The sequence below is a fragment of the Pithys albifrons genome, chromosome 2 (assembly GCF_047495875.1).
Source record: "Pithys albifrons albifrons isolate INPA30051 chromosome 2, PitAlb_v1, whole genome shotgun sequence".
Classification (NCBI taxonomy): domain Eukaryota; kingdom Metazoa; phylum Chordata; class Aves; order Passeriformes; family Thamnophilidae; genus Pithys; species Pithys albifrons.
Window position 1 is genome coordinate 77,114,280 of NC_092459.1, and position 17,764 is coordinate 77,132,043.

General features: G+C 38.8%; 1 protein-coding gene across 1 annotated transcript in view; it reads right to left on the reverse strand.

Annotated features, from left to right (window-relative positions):
- Positions 1 to 153: 153 nt before the first annotated feature.
- HEATR1 (HEAT repeat containing 1) overlaps positions 154 to 17,764 on the reverse strand; it is a 35,109-nt gene continuing 17,498 nt past the window's right edge. Inside the window, exons 23-45 of the mRNA XM_071549599.1 lie at positions 17,513 to 17,755; positions 16,654 to 16,785; positions 16,129 to 16,235; positions 15,095 to 15,238; positions 14,183 to 14,298; positions 13,797 to 13,918; positions 12,202 to 12,330; positions 10,585 to 10,815; positions 9,443 to 9,569; positions 8,982 to 9,148; positions 8,292 to 8,338; positions 7,360 to 7,483; positions 6,413 to 6,553; positions 5,920 to 6,209; positions 4,998 to 5,145; positions 4,339 to 4,497; positions 3,547 to 3,681; positions 3,189 to 3,293; positions 2,927 to 3,095; positions 2,079 to 2,233; positions 1,577 to 1,735; positions 770 to 878; positions 154 to 371 (exon numbers count right to left, since the gene is read on the reverse strand). Coding sequence (XP_071405700.1) covers positions 283 to 371; positions 770 to 878; positions 1,577 to 1,735; positions 2,079 to 2,233; positions 2,927 to 3,095; positions 3,189 to 3,293; positions 3,547 to 3,681; positions 4,339 to 4,497; positions 4,998 to 5,145; positions 5,920 to 6,209; positions 6,413 to 6,553; positions 7,360 to 7,483; positions 8,292 to 8,338; positions 8,982 to 9,148; positions 9,443 to 9,569; positions 10,585 to 10,815; positions 12,202 to 12,330; positions 13,797 to 13,918; positions 14,183 to 14,298; positions 15,095 to 15,238; positions 16,129 to 16,235; positions 16,654 to 16,785; positions 17,513 to 17,755 — 3,348 coding nt within the window. The 3' untranslated portion in view covers positions 154 to 282. The remainder of the gene's footprint in view (positions 372 to 769; positions 879 to 1,576; positions 1,736 to 2,078; positions 2,234 to 2,926; positions 3,096 to 3,188; positions 3,294 to 3,546; positions 3,682 to 4,338; positions 4,498 to 4,997; positions 5,146 to 5,919; positions 6,210 to 6,412; positions 6,554 to 7,359; positions 7,484 to 8,291; positions 8,339 to 8,981; positions 9,149 to 9,442; positions 9,570 to 10,584; positions 10,816 to 12,201; positions 12,331 to 13,796; positions 13,919 to 14,182; positions 14,299 to 15,094; positions 15,239 to 16,128; positions 16,236 to 16,653; positions 16,786 to 17,512; positions 17,756 to 17,764) is intronic.

Sequence of the window (17,764 nt, forward strand, 5' to 3'; positions counted from 1 at the left end):
ACAGTAACTCTATACCCTGGGCACAGTGGAGTTTAACAAGCCTCACAGGTCACTGTGTGCCCAGCTATCAGAATTTGCCACTCCACTTTCCCAGTCTTAAGAAAAAAGGTGTAAGCAAAGTCCCCAGTCGATCCAGAAATGATAAAGCCAGGTTTTCAAAATATTTTATTAAAAAGTTAAAATCTTGGCTCTGATAAAAATTGTTATGGCAGTTTGCCTGTAACACTTGAATGTGTGAAGGTAAGACAATTCAGACAAAATTTGAAAACAAAGGGCATAAACTTAGAAGTAGCTTTGGAGTGGTTCTCCCAAAATTACTTCCAGTTGTTGAATTGTCTTCTGACACTGCTGTTCAACTTCTTCACATTCATCTAGGAAAAAAAAAATAAAGCAGGAATGAAGTACAACAATGATTACAAAGCTACCCTAGAGGCTTCATCATTCATCAAAGCTAGCACCATCTTCAAACACCAGGTATGAAATAATCTTTCAGAAATACTTTGTCACTGAATTAAGCAAATTATTTCCAGTGTAACATTGATCTAAAACATAAAACTGGGGAGATGTGCACAGGCTACAACACTGAAGAAACGACCATAATTTAACTGAACTTCACAGTATGTTGGATATAATCCATTTAAGTTTGCGTCTTGAACAGTTTAAGCTACTGTATACCAATTATTAAGATTTATAGCAGTTAGAGCAATCAGCCTCTGTATGAATCTTTGAAATAGGTCACCCTTCACTAATGCCAGTATAAGAACATTACCTTCCATAAGCTCAGCTAAGAATGGAATAGATTCTGGTAGCAGGACCAGGTAGTTCTCCTTCAGTTTTTGTGCAACTTCTACCAAAGCGAGCAGGGCAGCAAATCGAACCTAAACCAAAACAGTAATCTATGTAAGGAAACAAACATTATACAGTATAGTTCCCTGTTTCCCCCCCACCCCTGCTTTCTTTCCATGATAAGATTGTAATCTTGCTTTCATTACCAAAGGGAACTAGTTCTAAGCTAATTTAAATATTAACATCTGAGCTAAGGCAATATCAAACAAAAATTGGGTTGGAAAAAGCAGGTAGGTTGCTGGAAGTTATTTGATGGAATGGTCTTTAACCTTGTGGTACAATGGCACTTCCACTGGCATCAGGGCTTAGCTCAGTGCTATGAAAAATCAAGTAACTCTCCCTGACTAGAAGACATTTGACAGTTTAATACTCTACTATATAATAAACAGGTCTGAAAGCTGATAAATAACTGTCTTCCAGCTCTCCCTCTAAAGTGCCCCAGTCTTTATACACAAATAGAGCAGCTCTTTTTCCCACAGCTACCAAATGTTTGAAAAACTCAAACCACATAGTATGAAAGACATGTGGAATACTCACTGCTTACAGTAAGAGCAGAAAAACGTGTTGTATACATCTCTACAACTTGGGAGTACCATAGTACAGCACCAGTATTTGCATTTAGGCTACTATTTTAGCAATGACTTGGTTAATTCACTTCTGGTTTAGGGGGCACTGTTCCCATTTTCTAACACAACAAAGAAAACCAGTAAAAATTCTGATAGCTCCCAACCTTAGGAGAATTGTGCCTCGTTTTCAGCAGGATTTGGTAGTTCAGTGGCTTCCAAAGAGAATCATCTGCCATTGCCACTGAAAACTGAGCTATGCAGGGTATCAGATGTGCTGTCACTCTTTCCTGGAACTTCTCATCTCCTCCAAGCACATTTTCTAGCTGTGGAAGTAAAACACATCCAGGCTCAGATAAACCCAGTCAAAAGCACTTCTAGCTTTGCCTTTCAAGTACTCAAGAGTTAAGTCAAAGAGTATCAGTGGGAGCACACTGGTCTGCAAGAGCTCAACAACATGCATGAATCTTACGGAATCAAGACATTTAGAAAAAGGATTAAATCAGTAATTCAGAGCTTAGGCAAAGCAGTTAATACTGTCTGTAGCCTAAAGACAATGGAATAATTCCCCCCTTTTTGTTAAAGGAGCAGATTGACATCTGATATTTTAGCTATCAGATGGAGAAACAAAAATCAGCTATTAATTGTTTTTTATGTGTTTGTCAATACCTGATCGACCAGAGGCTGCATCAAGGTTTCTGCTCTTTCCTTACTCAGGAACTTCTGGGTGTCAAAGAGGAAGAGCTTGTGCAGACAGTCTATGGTGAACTGCAACAGCAGACAGCTCTTTTCTATGTTATTGTCAGAGTCAAAGAAAGCTTCATCTACACACCAATCAAGGAGAAGAAAAAAAATCAACAAAAAGAAAACAAAACTTCCCCATATGATAGAAACATTGTTAGATTCTGAATGTAGCTAAAGGATGTACGACATAGCAATTGTGTACTCATCACTCTGAACAAAGTGGATGTAATGTGTTATCTTTTAGCTACTGCCCCAGCAGGTCTGCCATTACCTTTCACAGACTGATGAGGATAAAAGAGAATAACCACAGGAAAAGCTTGGCTATACCTCTAGATACGGAGAATGTCTTCAGGTCAATACAACTGGGATGGGCAAGTAGTTTCCCACACAGAATAGTAATCCCTATTTTTGCCCAGAAAGCAGAGGATTCTGAATACACCATACAAGGGAAGTCAATGAAAGAAAAATAAACCCCAACAGAGACAAGTCTCCCTCTTTCCACACAGTTTCGTACTCTGGGAACTCACTGGGACTGACACTGAAAATTTTCATGTGGTCTCAATTTTGTAATAGCAGCTCAGAACATATGGATGAAAACTGTCCTTCGGTTCCACCAGAGAAAGATGTTTTATTTACCAGAGAAAGAAGGAAGAGATAAATGAGAGGTGTGTGCTGTGCAGTAAATCCTGTAAGACTAAACTTTCAGCAATTAACTTCTCAGCGATTAAGACTGCTTGTCAATGGCTTTCCGTAGCCAGTAACCCACAACTTACCAGTTTTAGAGATGTTGACCTGGTTCAGTGTCTCAGCAAATGGCTTCACTAAATGACCAGCAAACAGGGTGAAGAGACCCTTGAGCTTGTCTGCAATGCAATCTGCTATTCGGTGGAATGTCAGCAGCCTGTCTTTGAGGGTAGACTCTGTTTTGGACCAATCAAAGAGCTGAAAGTGAAAGGCAGATTAGCTCTTTCCTGTGTCCGTGCACTGGAAAATACAAATGTGCTGATGTAGGTGAATTACATTTAGACTTCTTACCTTGAAAAAGAGGGGCCTGAAAGAAGCCTCAGAAAGTTTCATAACCATGCTTATTAGACAATCAATAATGTCAGCCTCTGTCTTGCCAACTTCCTCTAAATCATCCTAGAAAAATCAGAACACATAAATCTAAGTTTGAAATGTAAGCATGTGAGCTTTCAAAGTTAGGTATTTCGTTTCAGACTAAATACCTAACTGTCATGTGTTGTACTGCAAGAACAATTCGGGAAAAAATATCTGATACTCAGAATTTCAGAGCACATGTGCAATGGAATCTACTAATATTTTTTAAACAACCATTAGAATTATGATGTAGAGGTATAGCAGCTGCTGCTGCTCAGCCCCACAGCCAGACTACCTGGGCATGCTCTGTTCGGAAGTCCAGGACCTTCATGAAAAACGCTGTCAGTTCAGGCTGATGGGAGATCAAGTGCTCCTTCTCCATACCAACAATGTGTTCCTTCAGAATGTTCATTAGGGGACCCACGCAGTTCTGCCAAAACAAAAGCAAAGCAATGCAAAGGCTACTGTGATACTGACAGTAACTGAGAAACGTAACTAGGGAATTGGATTTTTGCACTTTGTGCATTCACTCGTTAAAATACTGTCAATAAAAAAGATAAACTTCTTCCTATACTTTTGGGGGCCTAACTTAGTAGGATTCCGGAAGAGGGTCTCCCCTCTTCAATACTGGAGATAATTCCAACTCAATTCATGTTCGTAGCATGTAAATTTATGAAAGGGATGATCTCATCTAACATGCTAAGGATATTAAACTGGTGGATTTCTCCCAGGTCTACCTTTCCTGAACACCACTGCAGTACAAGACAAAAGAGATAATATAAAGACTGCACTGGATTTGGCTGGGATGGAGTTAATTTTCTTCATAGCAGCTGTGCTATGAAGAATGGTGCTGTGTTTTGGATCCACGAGCAAAACCAATGCTGATTACACAGTGGTGTTTCAGCTCTTGCTGAACAGCCTTGCACAGTGTTAAGACTTTCTTTGTTTCTCACTCTGCTGCCCCAGTGAGCAGGCTGATGGTGTGCAAGACACTGGGAGGGGACACAGCCAAGACAGCTGAACCAAGTTTTCCACTGCTTCTTTTTTCTTCTTCATCACAAAGCAAAAGGATGAGAAAAGTCCTTACCTTCCAGGTATGTGCCACTTCACTGTAACACTTGGTAACCGCAGGCAAGAGTATTCGGGGAGCAAGCCTTGTAGCTAGGATAGTTTTCAGTGATGCTACACGTAAGCTGATCTGGGAAGAAGGACCAAACTCGGCCACAATCTTTTCCAAGCGGACAACCTGTCAGGAAGTTCAACAAAAGTTAGGCCTACTTAAAGGAACTAAAGAACTTTTTTTACAGTAGTTGTCTGTTGCAAAAGTCAGATGGAAATTTTGCTGTTTGCACCACTTGGAGCACCTTATATTAAGTCCATGTACAGAGCTTTGCTGTTTTCAGAAGACCAACACTGAAAAAACTTTCATGTCAGCAGCAGAGGGTCAGAATTACTCTAACAAGAGCTGTTTGATACACATTTGAGGAAATTGTGGGTATTACAGAGTGTTCTTCTGGGATTCATCTTCCTTTTCAAAAAGGCAAACTACAACCTACTGGAGGGGTAGGAGATGCTCTTATATCCTGTATCTGAGTTATCTGCATAAGAAAGAGTACTATGTTACAACCTTTCACATAATTGGAACACACTTCAGTTTCAGAGAGAAAACAGTAATCTCTATAGCTTCTTCTGGGATCTGGGCAGATCCTGTCCCCCCTTTACATATCAACAGGTCACATATCTCACCTGCAACAAGCAATCCAAAAGGTAAGGACTGAGGAAATGTGGTAGTGTTTCTGCAACCTTCAGCAGAGCAGTGACAGCACTCAGCAAATAAATCTCATTGGAGACAAGCTCCTTACTTTTTAAAGTCTTCAACAGTGCTGGCATCAGCCTGTGAACATCCAAGCATAAACAGAGAAAGGTGAAATAACCAATCATTTGGAGGTATGCTTCCAATCAAATAAATCCATCTGTTAGGCCTGCAGGGACAATTTTCACGTACATTTTACGTGTGTATTTGAGAAGATTCAGTATTCTGGGCTTTTCTGCCATATTTCATTGTTTTGAAGCTAATGGAGTATATTAGGTTTAGAACTACAAAAAGGTTTCGGTCAGAAGGGATCTTTAAAGACCACTTAGTCAAACCCCCCTGCCATAGACAGAGACACCTTTCACAAGATTAGGTTGCTACAATTCCTGTCTTTAGTTTAAAGATTTAATAATAAGAAGAAACCTATATTTATAAAGAGATAAAACAGTCTTACAAGGAACAAGTTAGATGCTTGAATTCTTCTCGAATAGGGAGAATAAAATAATGTAGCATGCAGGGTTTCCAACTGTACTCAGGTTTTTAAATGCAATCTGTTTCTACTGTGAAAATATGGAATATGGCCTGACTTTTCTAAAGCCATAAAAATTACCTTTCTGGTCACAGTAGCAGACTTTATAAAAAACTACTGCAGATTAGCAAAATCCTGCAATTTCCCCACTAGCTTCTTAGTTCTATGACCAGGAAGCACTTTCAAGCACTATGAACAATTTTATTATCTGCACGAAACACACACATGGGCAGACTGCCGCCTGGCCTTCATCAGCATTCCTTCAGTAATGCATTTTAGTGTAACTAATTCCTGCTGCAATTCTGTTAAAAAGAACTCAATGGTACCTTGGAAGCTGAGGTATTGCTTGGGCTTTCAGTGTACAAGTGACCTCAGCTATACAGAGCAAAGCACTTCCCACCACATTTTTTTCCTCCTTCTCTGAATAAACAAGATCAATGGCAGTTTTCAGAACAGGTACAAATGGTGCTGGATTTTCTGTGCCAAAACCTTTGCAGAGTAGCTTGAGGCTGAACAAAGCAGTCTGCCTGTTGATGGCTTGTTCCTCCTCTTCCTCCTTTCTTTTACATGTCACGATAGCAATGAGCTCAGGAACTAGCTCTAAGAGCTGCAGGATCTGAGAGGACATGACAACACATACAATTACAAACTGAGGACCTGCAAGGTATGCGTTGGCAGGTAGTCTGTGACTCACTACCAAAGAGCCACCTACCAGGCCTGGCACTGGTACTTGACAACTTTACACAGAGTCAAGCGCTTCTAAATCAATCTCTTTCAGTACTTTTGCTAAAGGAACAGGGTTTAATCACTGTGCCTCACCTGGCTCTTCTGCCACTTGGTGCGCTGCTGCACCTTGTTGTTCAGAAGGTCCATCGCCTTGCGTCTCACAGATGGCAGCTGATTCAACATTAGGCCCCCGATCACAGGGATGAAGGTGTCTGTTGGCAGTAAGGCATTGACCTACAAGAAAACACAAACAAAACAATACAATAAATGCTTTTCCATGCACTGTGATACAGTAGCCTCCAAAAATGACAGGCAAACTCTCTTCAATGTCCTTCACGGGTTTTCAGGATCACAGAAGAGGACAATGCTGTGTCTGAGGCAAACAAAACAACAAAGCAGATACCAGTCAATCTGTGTTCACTGGTTGCTAACCACTAGCTCCAAGATTTCCTCTGCAATTCCTTTTGTCTACACTGCTGAGCTATCCCTCCTTATCTCACAATAATTCTGCTAATGCCCTCTGCATGTATGTCATGAAAACTGGAATATGCTTCACAGGTAAAAAAAAAAAAATGTAAAAAGATGTATGTTCCAAAGCATGCAACAAGATAGTCAGTCCAATTCTACAAATATACTTCTAATCAGAAAAATATTAGAAAGAAGAGCATAGGGATGTGTATTTCTTCATGGCATTTAAAACAGTTTCATTAGCATTAGTCTATTAATTTTATGAGTTAATGGTGAGAAATGCTGCCAAAACCCATTCTTCTCCACCAGAGAGCAAAATGACTGCTTACAGCCAGTAGAATACCAACTAAAGGAAATAAGCATTCCTGATTTTTCTGGTTTTCCTGTCTAAGAAGTTGTTAGTTGTAGTTCTTAAAGTTGTTAGATGACTTTAAACTCATGATGCACCAGGTTGCAGACCATCCAATGAGGTTTAGTACTAATCCAACATGAAATCTTATGAAGTTCATAATCATATTAATAAGCAAGAGCAGAAATGTGCTACTGCTAACAACAGGGCTAATGAGACATACTTTATCCAGCATATCATAGCACTTGCTAAGCAGAACCCTCCAAAACTTGGCCGTTGGCTTGTCCACGTTTCCTTCCACTGAAGATGCCACAGTGTTTATATAGTGAAGAACTTGTTCTAAAAGCCTAGACAGAAAGAAAGAGTCTCTTAGTAAGTAACAAGGAGACTAAAGAAGACCACTTTCATTACTAGAAAGCATAAAATTTCAGAAGAAAAAAAAATAAAAGGAAATGGAACAGCTAATGGAGAGACCACCAGATGAAGTCTACATATGTCCTTAAAGTTGTCTACTTGGTACCCTCAAATGAACAGCAGTTCTGCTTAGGAACTCAGCCTTAAAACAAAAACAGTCTGGGAAGATACAGATGTTTAAAAATAAGCATTCAAGAAACATAGCACTTAAAATAAATACTACACTCTTTTTCTCTTAGAACAAATAAAAAAGTTAGGCCTCCACAAAAGAAACCCTCCGTTTTGTATCATTGGCTTTTACAGCACAGTGGCTACAGCTGTGATCTGTGATCACTTCACTTTTCTTACATCAATGTAGGGACACCTATGAACACTGATTTTTTTTTCCCTTCTAATGAAGCAATATAGTTTGCTAAAAATCTGGAATTCTTTTACTGATTCAGTCATGAATAGCATGATAGTTATGGCCCAGTATGTAAATAAGCACTATAAAGAATACAGAAAGAGTGGATATTGAGTACAGTAATCTTTCAGAAATAAAACCCCCCATACTCTACTACAACAAAAAACCCCAAACCAAACCCAAACCCAAGTAATTTGCACATAATAAACACTGCTTGTTGCAGAGAACATTAAAAGAGTAACCTTGGGGAAGAAGATATTCTAATGGGACTACACTTAAAAAACGTCCCCAGGTTGCAGTAAGAACTAGAAATATGAGTGGAGCAGATTTAAGCATACCTCTGTTCCAACTTCTGCAGCTCTTCTGTTTCTTCACATTCAACTATCTGGTTTAAAAAGCAAAAACGAGAATGTTAAATGTGAAACTTACACCTTCATTAAGCTAATATCCCAGAATATGCAAATTTGTTTGTCTTGAACAAAATGTCCCCTAAAGTGGTAATTATGAGTCCCCACATTTGCAACTTGAGCCATCATTCTAGAAGAAAATCCAAGGGCCATGGGGAATGCTGACACAGTACCAAATACATTTCATGCTGGTGGATGATGTTCAGCTGAAAAACTGGGACTACAACCAGCTAGAGTAAGAGCCTAAAATTTGTAACATTTTGTCTTTTCTGTTAATAACACGAATCCCACATTGAGCTTGGAGCTGGTACAGGCTGTGAGTGAAATCCCAGACTCCATAAAGCCAGTGGGAATCCACTAGGACCAGAACTTCACTTAGATTACCTATTCATCAATCACACGAATGGAGTCCATCTAGAAAAGCCTTATTAAAAATAATTAACATTACTCAGGGGTTTAAAAACTGTCAAAAAGGTGTCAGCAAGATACACTGGACAGTGTATTCTTTCACTCCTTTGAATATGAAGTCATACTAAAAAGTAAATTAAACCTCATCTTACAGTATGACACAATTACTTAATATGTTAATGTGAATGTTTAAACGGAATCTGCCATTTTTACCTTTTTTACAAAACTCTGAGAGGACAAAAGTTGTGACATGAAGGAGACTGACAGGAATTTGAAATGCCGAAGTTGTTTGTCAGAGTGAGACTCAACATTAAAGAGCTGCCCATCCTGATTTTTTGCTTTTGTCTTGCATGTTCTTGACTTTTTAGGCCCAGGATCATCTGTTGAAAACAGTCACAAAACAAATTTGCATCCAAGAGAAAGAAATGTTTCATTTCTGATCACAGAAACAAAGTAAAATTACAGCTGCTCAAAGCACCATCCAGCCTGGCTTCGAACACTTCCAGGAATGGGGCATCCACCACCTCTCTAGGCAACCTGTTCCAGCATTTCTCCACTCACATTTCTTCCTTACATCTAGCCTAAATCAACCCACATTTTGTTTAAAACCATTACTTCTTGTCCTTTGTAATGGGAAGGTTTACATGAATTTGTTGGCTTTGTTTTGTGATTACCTTCTTTGTTCTCTGGCAGCTCTGTCAAGTACTGGATTATTTTCATCATGGTCTGGAACTGTGATTGTACGTTGAATTCGCAACAGATGAAGATCCAAAATTCAGTGTCTGCTTCCAAAACAGCATCCTGTTAATGGTTTAGAAATAAAAAGGAAGTATTTAAAGAATTAAAAAAGGTATTTCTAATAATGATAAAAATACTCAAAAACTCTTTGGTGAGATTGTGAAAATGCTATGCTGAGCTGGACACTGTCAGGATTAACACCAAGGGTAACAGCAGCAAGCTCTTGGAGAGAACATCGTTTCAGAGGGTGCAGAGAGAGTCTCTGCTGCAGCAAAGACTGTATTTCTCACCAATGTTCCTTTAATAGTGTTTTTAGTTTTACCCATAACCTATGCTTTCACCTAATCTGAGGGTCTGCCTACAAAAACAATAACAAGGTTTTTATCTTAGTGTGTACAGGAAGACCAGTATCATGTTTCACAATTAAAGAGAAAACCCCAACTTCAATAATGTTGAAGCATGTCATAATTACATTATGAGCTCTTCAGGTCAAGGACTGCTATACAATGTCTGTCTGTATGTATGGCCAGACTTCGCGAACGCAGATTTGGGCAGGGCTCTCCCCACATGGGTGTGCCCTTCCAGCCTGCACAGTGAATTTTTTAGGTGAGGCACAGCGTGCGCAGAACTGGCCCCACCGTTTAAGTCCTAAGGTCCATCTGCCATGGCCGAGCGAGCTTGGACAGTGACAGTGAAGTCCTCGGGACCCTGCTGAGCATCCAAGATGTGACAGGATGGGATGGCAGGGAGGCACTGAACTGCCAGGGGACAGTCCCACTGAGACTTGAACTCAGGACCTTGGGATTCAGAGTCCAGAGTGCTCTCCATTATGGGACCGCCCTGCTATACAGTAGGACATGCTTTATTGTTCAGGGTCCAAGATAAAACAATATTGTATGTGCACTACAAATCACAGTCAACATCACCACCACGTTCTGCTACAGCACAGGCTCAGAGATCACTACCTGTTTTAGCATAACCCAGGGGCTTATTGTGAACCTTCTGAAAGGCAAGACCATGAACAGAAAGAGGGAGATCAGTCTCTCATGGAAACAGCTGACCTCATCAGTCTGCTAACCTTGTCTGTGCTTGATGTTGCCGTCACAGTTTTGGTCACGTACTGCTCGAACAGCAGTACGAGGAGAACCCAGAGGAACTTGTCTCCTCCCACCGTAGTGATCAGCTGGGACAGGACTGGCAAGCGCCGGTGCTCCGGCACATGGGGCAGGGCATCCACAAACACACGGATGATCTTGATCACCACCTCCTCCACACCTCCCGAGGACTCTGACAAATCACTGTCTTCAGCCTGTGTACAAAGAGGTGCAGCAGCTCAAACTTAGCGCAGATAGCACAAGCTCTTCCTTGGAATTTCAGTAAAAAGAGAAAGCATCATGTGCCAGGTAACAGCACTGCTAAATGCATCATCTCAAGGGAATCTTAAGTGCTCCAGAATAAAGCATTCAATCACACAGTGACAGTGCCTTTTCAGTGTTAAAGGAAGATGCTTCAAATAAAAGGAAAAAAAAAAGAAAAAGAGGGAAAAGTGAGAAAAGAGAAAAAGGAGAAAAAGGAAAAAAAGGAGAAAAAACATGGGAAAAAAGGAATAAAAGGCAAAAAGGGGAAAAAAGGAAAATAGGGGAAAAAAGGAAAATGAAAAACTAAAAAGGGGGGGGAGGAAAAAAGAAAAAAAAGAGAAAAACTGCTACTTGGTATCGGCTGAAACACACAGGACATTTTCAAGAGAAAGTGATGCCACATTCTTCTGAAAACTTTGGCTCTAAGCCTGGTAGTTAGGATCTTGGATTCAAGGGTCCAGTAAAAATAATATATGTAGACTACATGATCTCAGGCAAGTAATATTAGGCTCTTGCCACACGTAATAATTGTGTGTGGCATGAATAATTTATCACAGAAACTTGTGTTAGCTGCTATAAAAGGTTTTAAATTAAAGGAGAGACAATTTCATTTTTTTAACAGAGAATTGCAAGAGGATGAAAAACATTAATATATGTCACTACAAGAAATCCACAGCCCGTTGTTAGAAGACAGTATCTTTTTCCTCCAATTCATTTTTACGTAAGAAATTTATACAGCATTTTTAATCTCCGATTATTAAAGACCTAAAATTAAGATTTATTAGGTGCAAGTGAAATCTGAATGCAAACATGTCCCCTTTGAAAATAATGATGGATTTTTGTTTTGGTTTATAGTAATTTATCTAAGAGGTTCAGACAAAACCAAGAAAAGCCCCATAAACACCAGCTGGAAGAATAAAAGCATTTGTGGTTACCTTTGCACTCTTTCAGACCATGTCTAATATTGATATGACCATGACACATTATTATTACAGGACTAATAACCAGTTTTTACTTCCAGTGGTTTATCTACTGAACTTGTGTGCTATTCTTATGATGAAAAACTTGAATTTAAAGCATGTTGCAGGTCCTCTTCATGTACAGTTCTGATAATTTTGGCTAAACCATTTTTAAAGTGTAGAACTCAAAAGCCTGAAAAGAATTCTGAACTGAAGTCTGATGAATTCAGTTGGTAAGACACAGAGAGGTCTGTTAATATCGTTACTACATCTATCTAAATATAATCCCAGAATAGGTGAAAACTTATTCTACCACCAGTATTTTAATTCATTTACTCTACTTAATTTATAATCTTTCCATTAGGTAGACAAATTTACCTGTATAAGAGCAGGAATAACCATCTGCACTGTCTTGTTAATTACTTGGAAAGTGTAAGTATCATCCAGACGCAAGACATTTGCTCCCATGAATGTAAAAATGGGCATAATGTTATGAAGAACTTTATCCTGGAAAAGAAAAGATGAAATTAGTTTATTCTGCTATGCACATTATACCTTAAGGCATTTCTCATTCTCACAAATGCCACTAGATTCCTATAATAACAATAACAATAATAATATCAATAACAATAATAATAATAAAAAAAGAGAATCATGAGTATGTTCCAAAATCTCCCTAAACTACTTTTAAATGTATATTGTCCCTTAATACTACTATCTATTTGATTGGTAGAGCTCTAAATATTTAGAAACCAAGACACGCTTCCAAGCAAGTAATTAAGGAGTGGAAATTGAGAGTTTAGTCTGATGAAACACCTTGTATCCTTCCACTCAGAGACCCAGTAATACAACAAACAAAACCAGTGATGAGGAGATCTGCAGAAGCACAGATGTGATTATGGCACAGATTACAGTGATTTTCATAGTTTTCCTACCCACCCTTTTTATATCTGTAAAACATCTACAATCATACAATGAAAACCAACCACGCTCATTTTAATTTTTGGCTTTTTGGGGGCCTAGACTGCAATCACAGTAATTAATTTTAAGAGGGCTGTATTAGAGATGTCACCTATCTCAAAATTTAGTTTCCTAGATTTTGCCAGAGCAAGAAGTTATGGGAACCAAATTTTTCATTTGGTCTTAGCAAATGGAAGAGTGTTTTAAAGGAGAGATCACACTGATATAAAATATTTCCTTGTATTCTGACCTTGAAAGTCTTATAAGAGCCAGTATTAAGGTGTAACAAACCCTCAGTTCTACAGTAGGTTATGGCAGTAAGATGGAGATAAAATAAAAAAACAAACAAGAAAACCACAAAATCCTCAAAAAATTTGTCAAAAACATTAGAGTTTTGCCTTTTGTGAAAAATGCTGTCTTTCAAAGTGTGTGTAGAAAATACTAAGGTAAATATAAAGATACAAACTGAGTGATACACCTGGATACATTTTACTGCTTTTATATTTCAGAACCAAAGAATCTTACTTAGAAGAGTGAACAGTCAAATTTTACTCCATAGAAGAAAAGGCCTGTTTCTCAGACAATTCAAATCAGACCAACCTGGTTTTATCATCAACTACATTTTTCAGTGTTGTACAAGACAGAAACTTGCAAGAATGCATGTGCTATCAGGCCAGGTGTTTTCTCTCGTTATATAAAAAAGCATGAGAAAAAAGAAACAAGGCATGAGAATGGGTGACCACATGAGGCAGAGCTGTTGTCAGAAAGCTTCTTCCATTTCAAATCTGCTCCACTGCAAGCCACAAATGGCTCATGACCAAAGCATCAAGAGAGAGGTTTCTTTTCAAGTAGAATTGAATACAAAGCCCTAAAATTGCAGCGAACCTGTACATTTTGCCTCTTGCTCTTTTAAGAAAGTTTCTCTCCATAGAGCAGCTCTGCATGTTCATCACTCTACCCAGTACTTGGAACCCAAAGAGAAGAACTGACATGTAAATTCAGGTGCTACTTACAGGAAAGATTCCAGCAACAGCACCAAGGAGCAGCAGTGCATGGTGGTGTGTCTGGGGCATTTTAGATATTCTGATGCACTGAACTATCAGTTCCACATTGAATTTATCTTTGTCGAGGATATCTGCAAGTAAAAAATATCCACTGATTAACACTTTAAAGGTCAACAATGTAGGAATGAGCAGGACAGTCAAGCATTAGTTTCAGTTTGCAAACCATACCTAATGGATCCACAAAAAATTATTAGGAAGGCAAACTTGTATACCCTTAAAGAGGGATCTCACTCTCCTCAACAATACAGTGTAGACTCAAAAAACAAGTTAGAGACCATGGTTTTAATGCTGTACTGATGAGAGAAGTACTACAAAAGGAGCCTGGTGATTTTTACCTGCTGGGACCTTGCCATTGGCTGACAATTTCTGACAGATGCTTAGCAGGCAGCTGAGGATCAGCTGTTTCGTATATTCCATATTTTCTTCTTCTGATGCCATAGGTTCCAGGCACCTACACAGTCAGGAAAAAAACATGGAGATTGAAAAAGGATACAGAAAAATAAGTGACTAAAACGCATATTAAGATACAAGTAAGAACTGCAATCTTAATTCTAAAGAAGTTCTAAATCAAGGCTTTTAAAAATCCTTTGCCAAAAAATGTCTCGTCTTTTTATGTTTTCAAATGCATCAACTGGTCTAATGAAAGACATTTATCACAGCACTGTGAAAAGTATAAGCTGATCTGTGATTGCCAGCCTATGTAAAGGCAAGAAAGACAAATACTCAACCTATATGTAAACTTTCCTAAGCGCCTGGAGATAGGGCTGGCAGGAAAAGCAATAGTCTTCTTAGGTTGCACTGAACAAAGACTGTTCCACAGTGTGTTGGGAGGAATTTTAAAACTTAGAGTATTATACTAACTCTGTTGAAGACACAAGTCCTGTCAATTGTGCCCGTTTTAGCACAGGTGTCATCCTTCTTGGCAATGTCAACCTCTCTGCCTGATAGACAAAGTTTTCAAATAAGAAGCTATGCAACAGGTAAAATCTTAAAAAGCCCATCACGTTGTTCATAGGGAAAAAAATCCTAAGAAATTCCCATTCCCCTCCTCTGATTTACCTAAAGTAAGTTCAAGTAAAAAAGGCAAGCAAAGCTACAAGACAAGGGTGCAAAGCTACAAGACATGGGTGCAAAACTACAAGACATGGGTGCAAAGCAGAGACAAAGTGGCCCATATTTTAATGCTTCAGAGTGTCTGCTGCAGAAGAGGAGGCTCAAGGACTCCTGTGTTACGGGAGCACCATTACCTGCTCAGCAGGTTAAAAAGAGCAGGTACCAAGGCCTGCGGATGTCGAAGCTTCTTCTTATGCTGCAGTAATTCCAGAATAAGCATAATCCTCTGCCAGCTGAAGTGGTTTGTTTCTGGTGCCAATTCTGCATCTTGAGGCTTTCTAAGAAGGTAAGACAAACAACCAGGATATATTTGCAAAGAAAATAGTATTGTGTTAAGGGAACACACACATGTAATTAAAAAAAAGACAATATCCAACAGACGATCTGCTTGACATCCAGGAAACTTGTATCTTTGGGACTACTCATGGTTAACACAGAGCAGCAGGTAATAGGGGAGTGTGATCTTGTGTATTTATAAACCGTGAACAGATACAATTTACAGATGGATCGATCTAATAGGTGATGACTGTTAAACATGGTCATGGGAAGGAAAATAAGAAGAGCTATTCTAGGTCAAGCCAACTATTCTAGGTCAAACAGCTATTCTAGGTCAAACTATGTCAACATCCTGTTCCAACAATGGCTGAAAAACAGTGTTTAAAAAAGCGAGTAAGTACAGTGGAAAAAACTGCTCCTTCCTTATGAGGATGGAAAGAAGAAACAAAACAAAGACCTAAAAGTTAGTGATTATATTACTGTTTTAACAGAAAAAAACCCCTGTTTTTCAGTCAACTAATAGAAACATTTTGGTGAGCATCTGTAGGTTTCAGCCATGTGTATGTAATCTGTCCATGCATCTATATTCCAAACCAACTTCAGCATCAGCAAAAATGAATCGTGTTCAACTGTGTCAAGCCAGATGCTATAAAAGCAAATGTCAAGATTAAAAGTGCTGATTTTTTTTACATTTTAACTGGTCTTCCATCTGTTCTTAAACAGCAACATGAGTTGGGTTTTCTCATGCCAAAAGTAGCTCAGAGTTATTTTACTGTGCAGGGGAAAAGAAGAAATAGATGTTTTCACTTTCAATACAAACTATGCAATATATTAAGGCAAGTGGTGTTTTCAAACTGCATTGATAATATTTGTGGGGTTTTGGTTATTTCACCTCTGTTGCTGCATCTTCTGCCTTCTAGTTTGTTGAACAGTGGCCAGACTTTTGGTTTTCTCAGGAGGCTCCAGTTCTCTGACAATCTGCTCAGCACACACTGTAATCTGAAACCAAACAATAATAATGCAAGCACCAATGAACGTGTCGCATTACGTATCTGTGTCCCCTCTTTTTTTAAAAACACATCACTTTCAAGCACATATAGGTATATAATTCACATATTCAAGGCACCTCCCAGAAAATGAAAATCAGTGTAGCAGAAAGAAGTGACTTCTGCTGAATCCATTCACTTAGTGTAGTAAATGACTGATACGTGGTTTTTAAAAAAGTGCTTCTAAAGGCAGTGATTTAATACACTTTTCATGCCATTAACACTCTTCAGTTATTTGACAAATAATTTCCAATTCCTTTCATGCTACAAATGATAAAAATGACGGGTGTTACTGAATGTAGCAGCACAAAATTACACTGCACCAGTGCACGATTTGAACATATTTCTGTGTTCTGGAGTTTGCCACTTACCCCTTTAAACACACTGCTAATTGTTTGGGCACAAAGTGGGTTCTTGCAGTTTAAGAGTAAGTCAAACAATACTTTTAGTAGCTTCTGTTGCACCATCCCATCCGACACAGCTGCAAAGAATGGTTTAGTAATCTACAAAATGAAAAAGAATGCAGAGAGGTTTACTGTAAGAGTGTAACAAAATCACAAGCTATGGAATTAGATATGTTAGATGATGTATGACACATAATCACATGCTTGTTAGAATAGCAAAAATTTGCATATTAACTATGTATGTGTATATATCCAGGAATCCTTAAATATAAATCACATCCCCTTGAAGTATCCAACCGACACACTGATTCCTGAAATTTTTCACACAATTTGCCTGGTGAGGGGAACAGACTTGCTGTTGCCAGCCTTTGGCAAGTGTACACCACAACCTGGCTAACAGAGTGCCTGAACTTGTAGCAGCGTCCTTCAAGTGAGACTATTTCCCATCTACTGTATTTTGTTGACAGTTTTTCCTCAGAAGAAAAACATTAGGTAAAGCTCTTGCCTGACTGACAAAACACTAAGAACTGTGGGACAGCAGTATCTGTAATGATACAGGTATTCACCTGCATGCAAATAATAGTATTTCTATTTTATGCTTGTCATAATGCAAAAGAGAGCAAGAAGAAATTTCTCTGATAATTTTAAGAGAGAAAGTTCTGAAGCTGTTTAGATGTTTCAAAGACTACAGAGACCTTGAAAACTTGTACTAAAAAAAGACAGAAAGCTGAGGACACCTTCAGACAGAAAGAGTCCCTGTAAATCCAATCCTAAATACTGCTAGTTTCTTTAAGTATAAAAATAAAGACCTTTCATAAATCCATACCTGCCCAAGTGCTGTGATTTGAAATGGTGGAATTTCTTCATATATTTTCTTGTCAGCATGCAGACTTTTGATAAATAAATCCAGACTCTGCTGATTCTTGCACAACAGGGGTGCTGAATATTCATTAAACTTTCCAAGGATTAGATGCAGGAGAATAACTTCGTCTTTCAACATTGCCTCAGGTTTCATAAAGAGCTTCTCCAGCAACTGGTCTAGTGCAGGCAAGAGGTGAGCAAGAATCATCTGCAAACA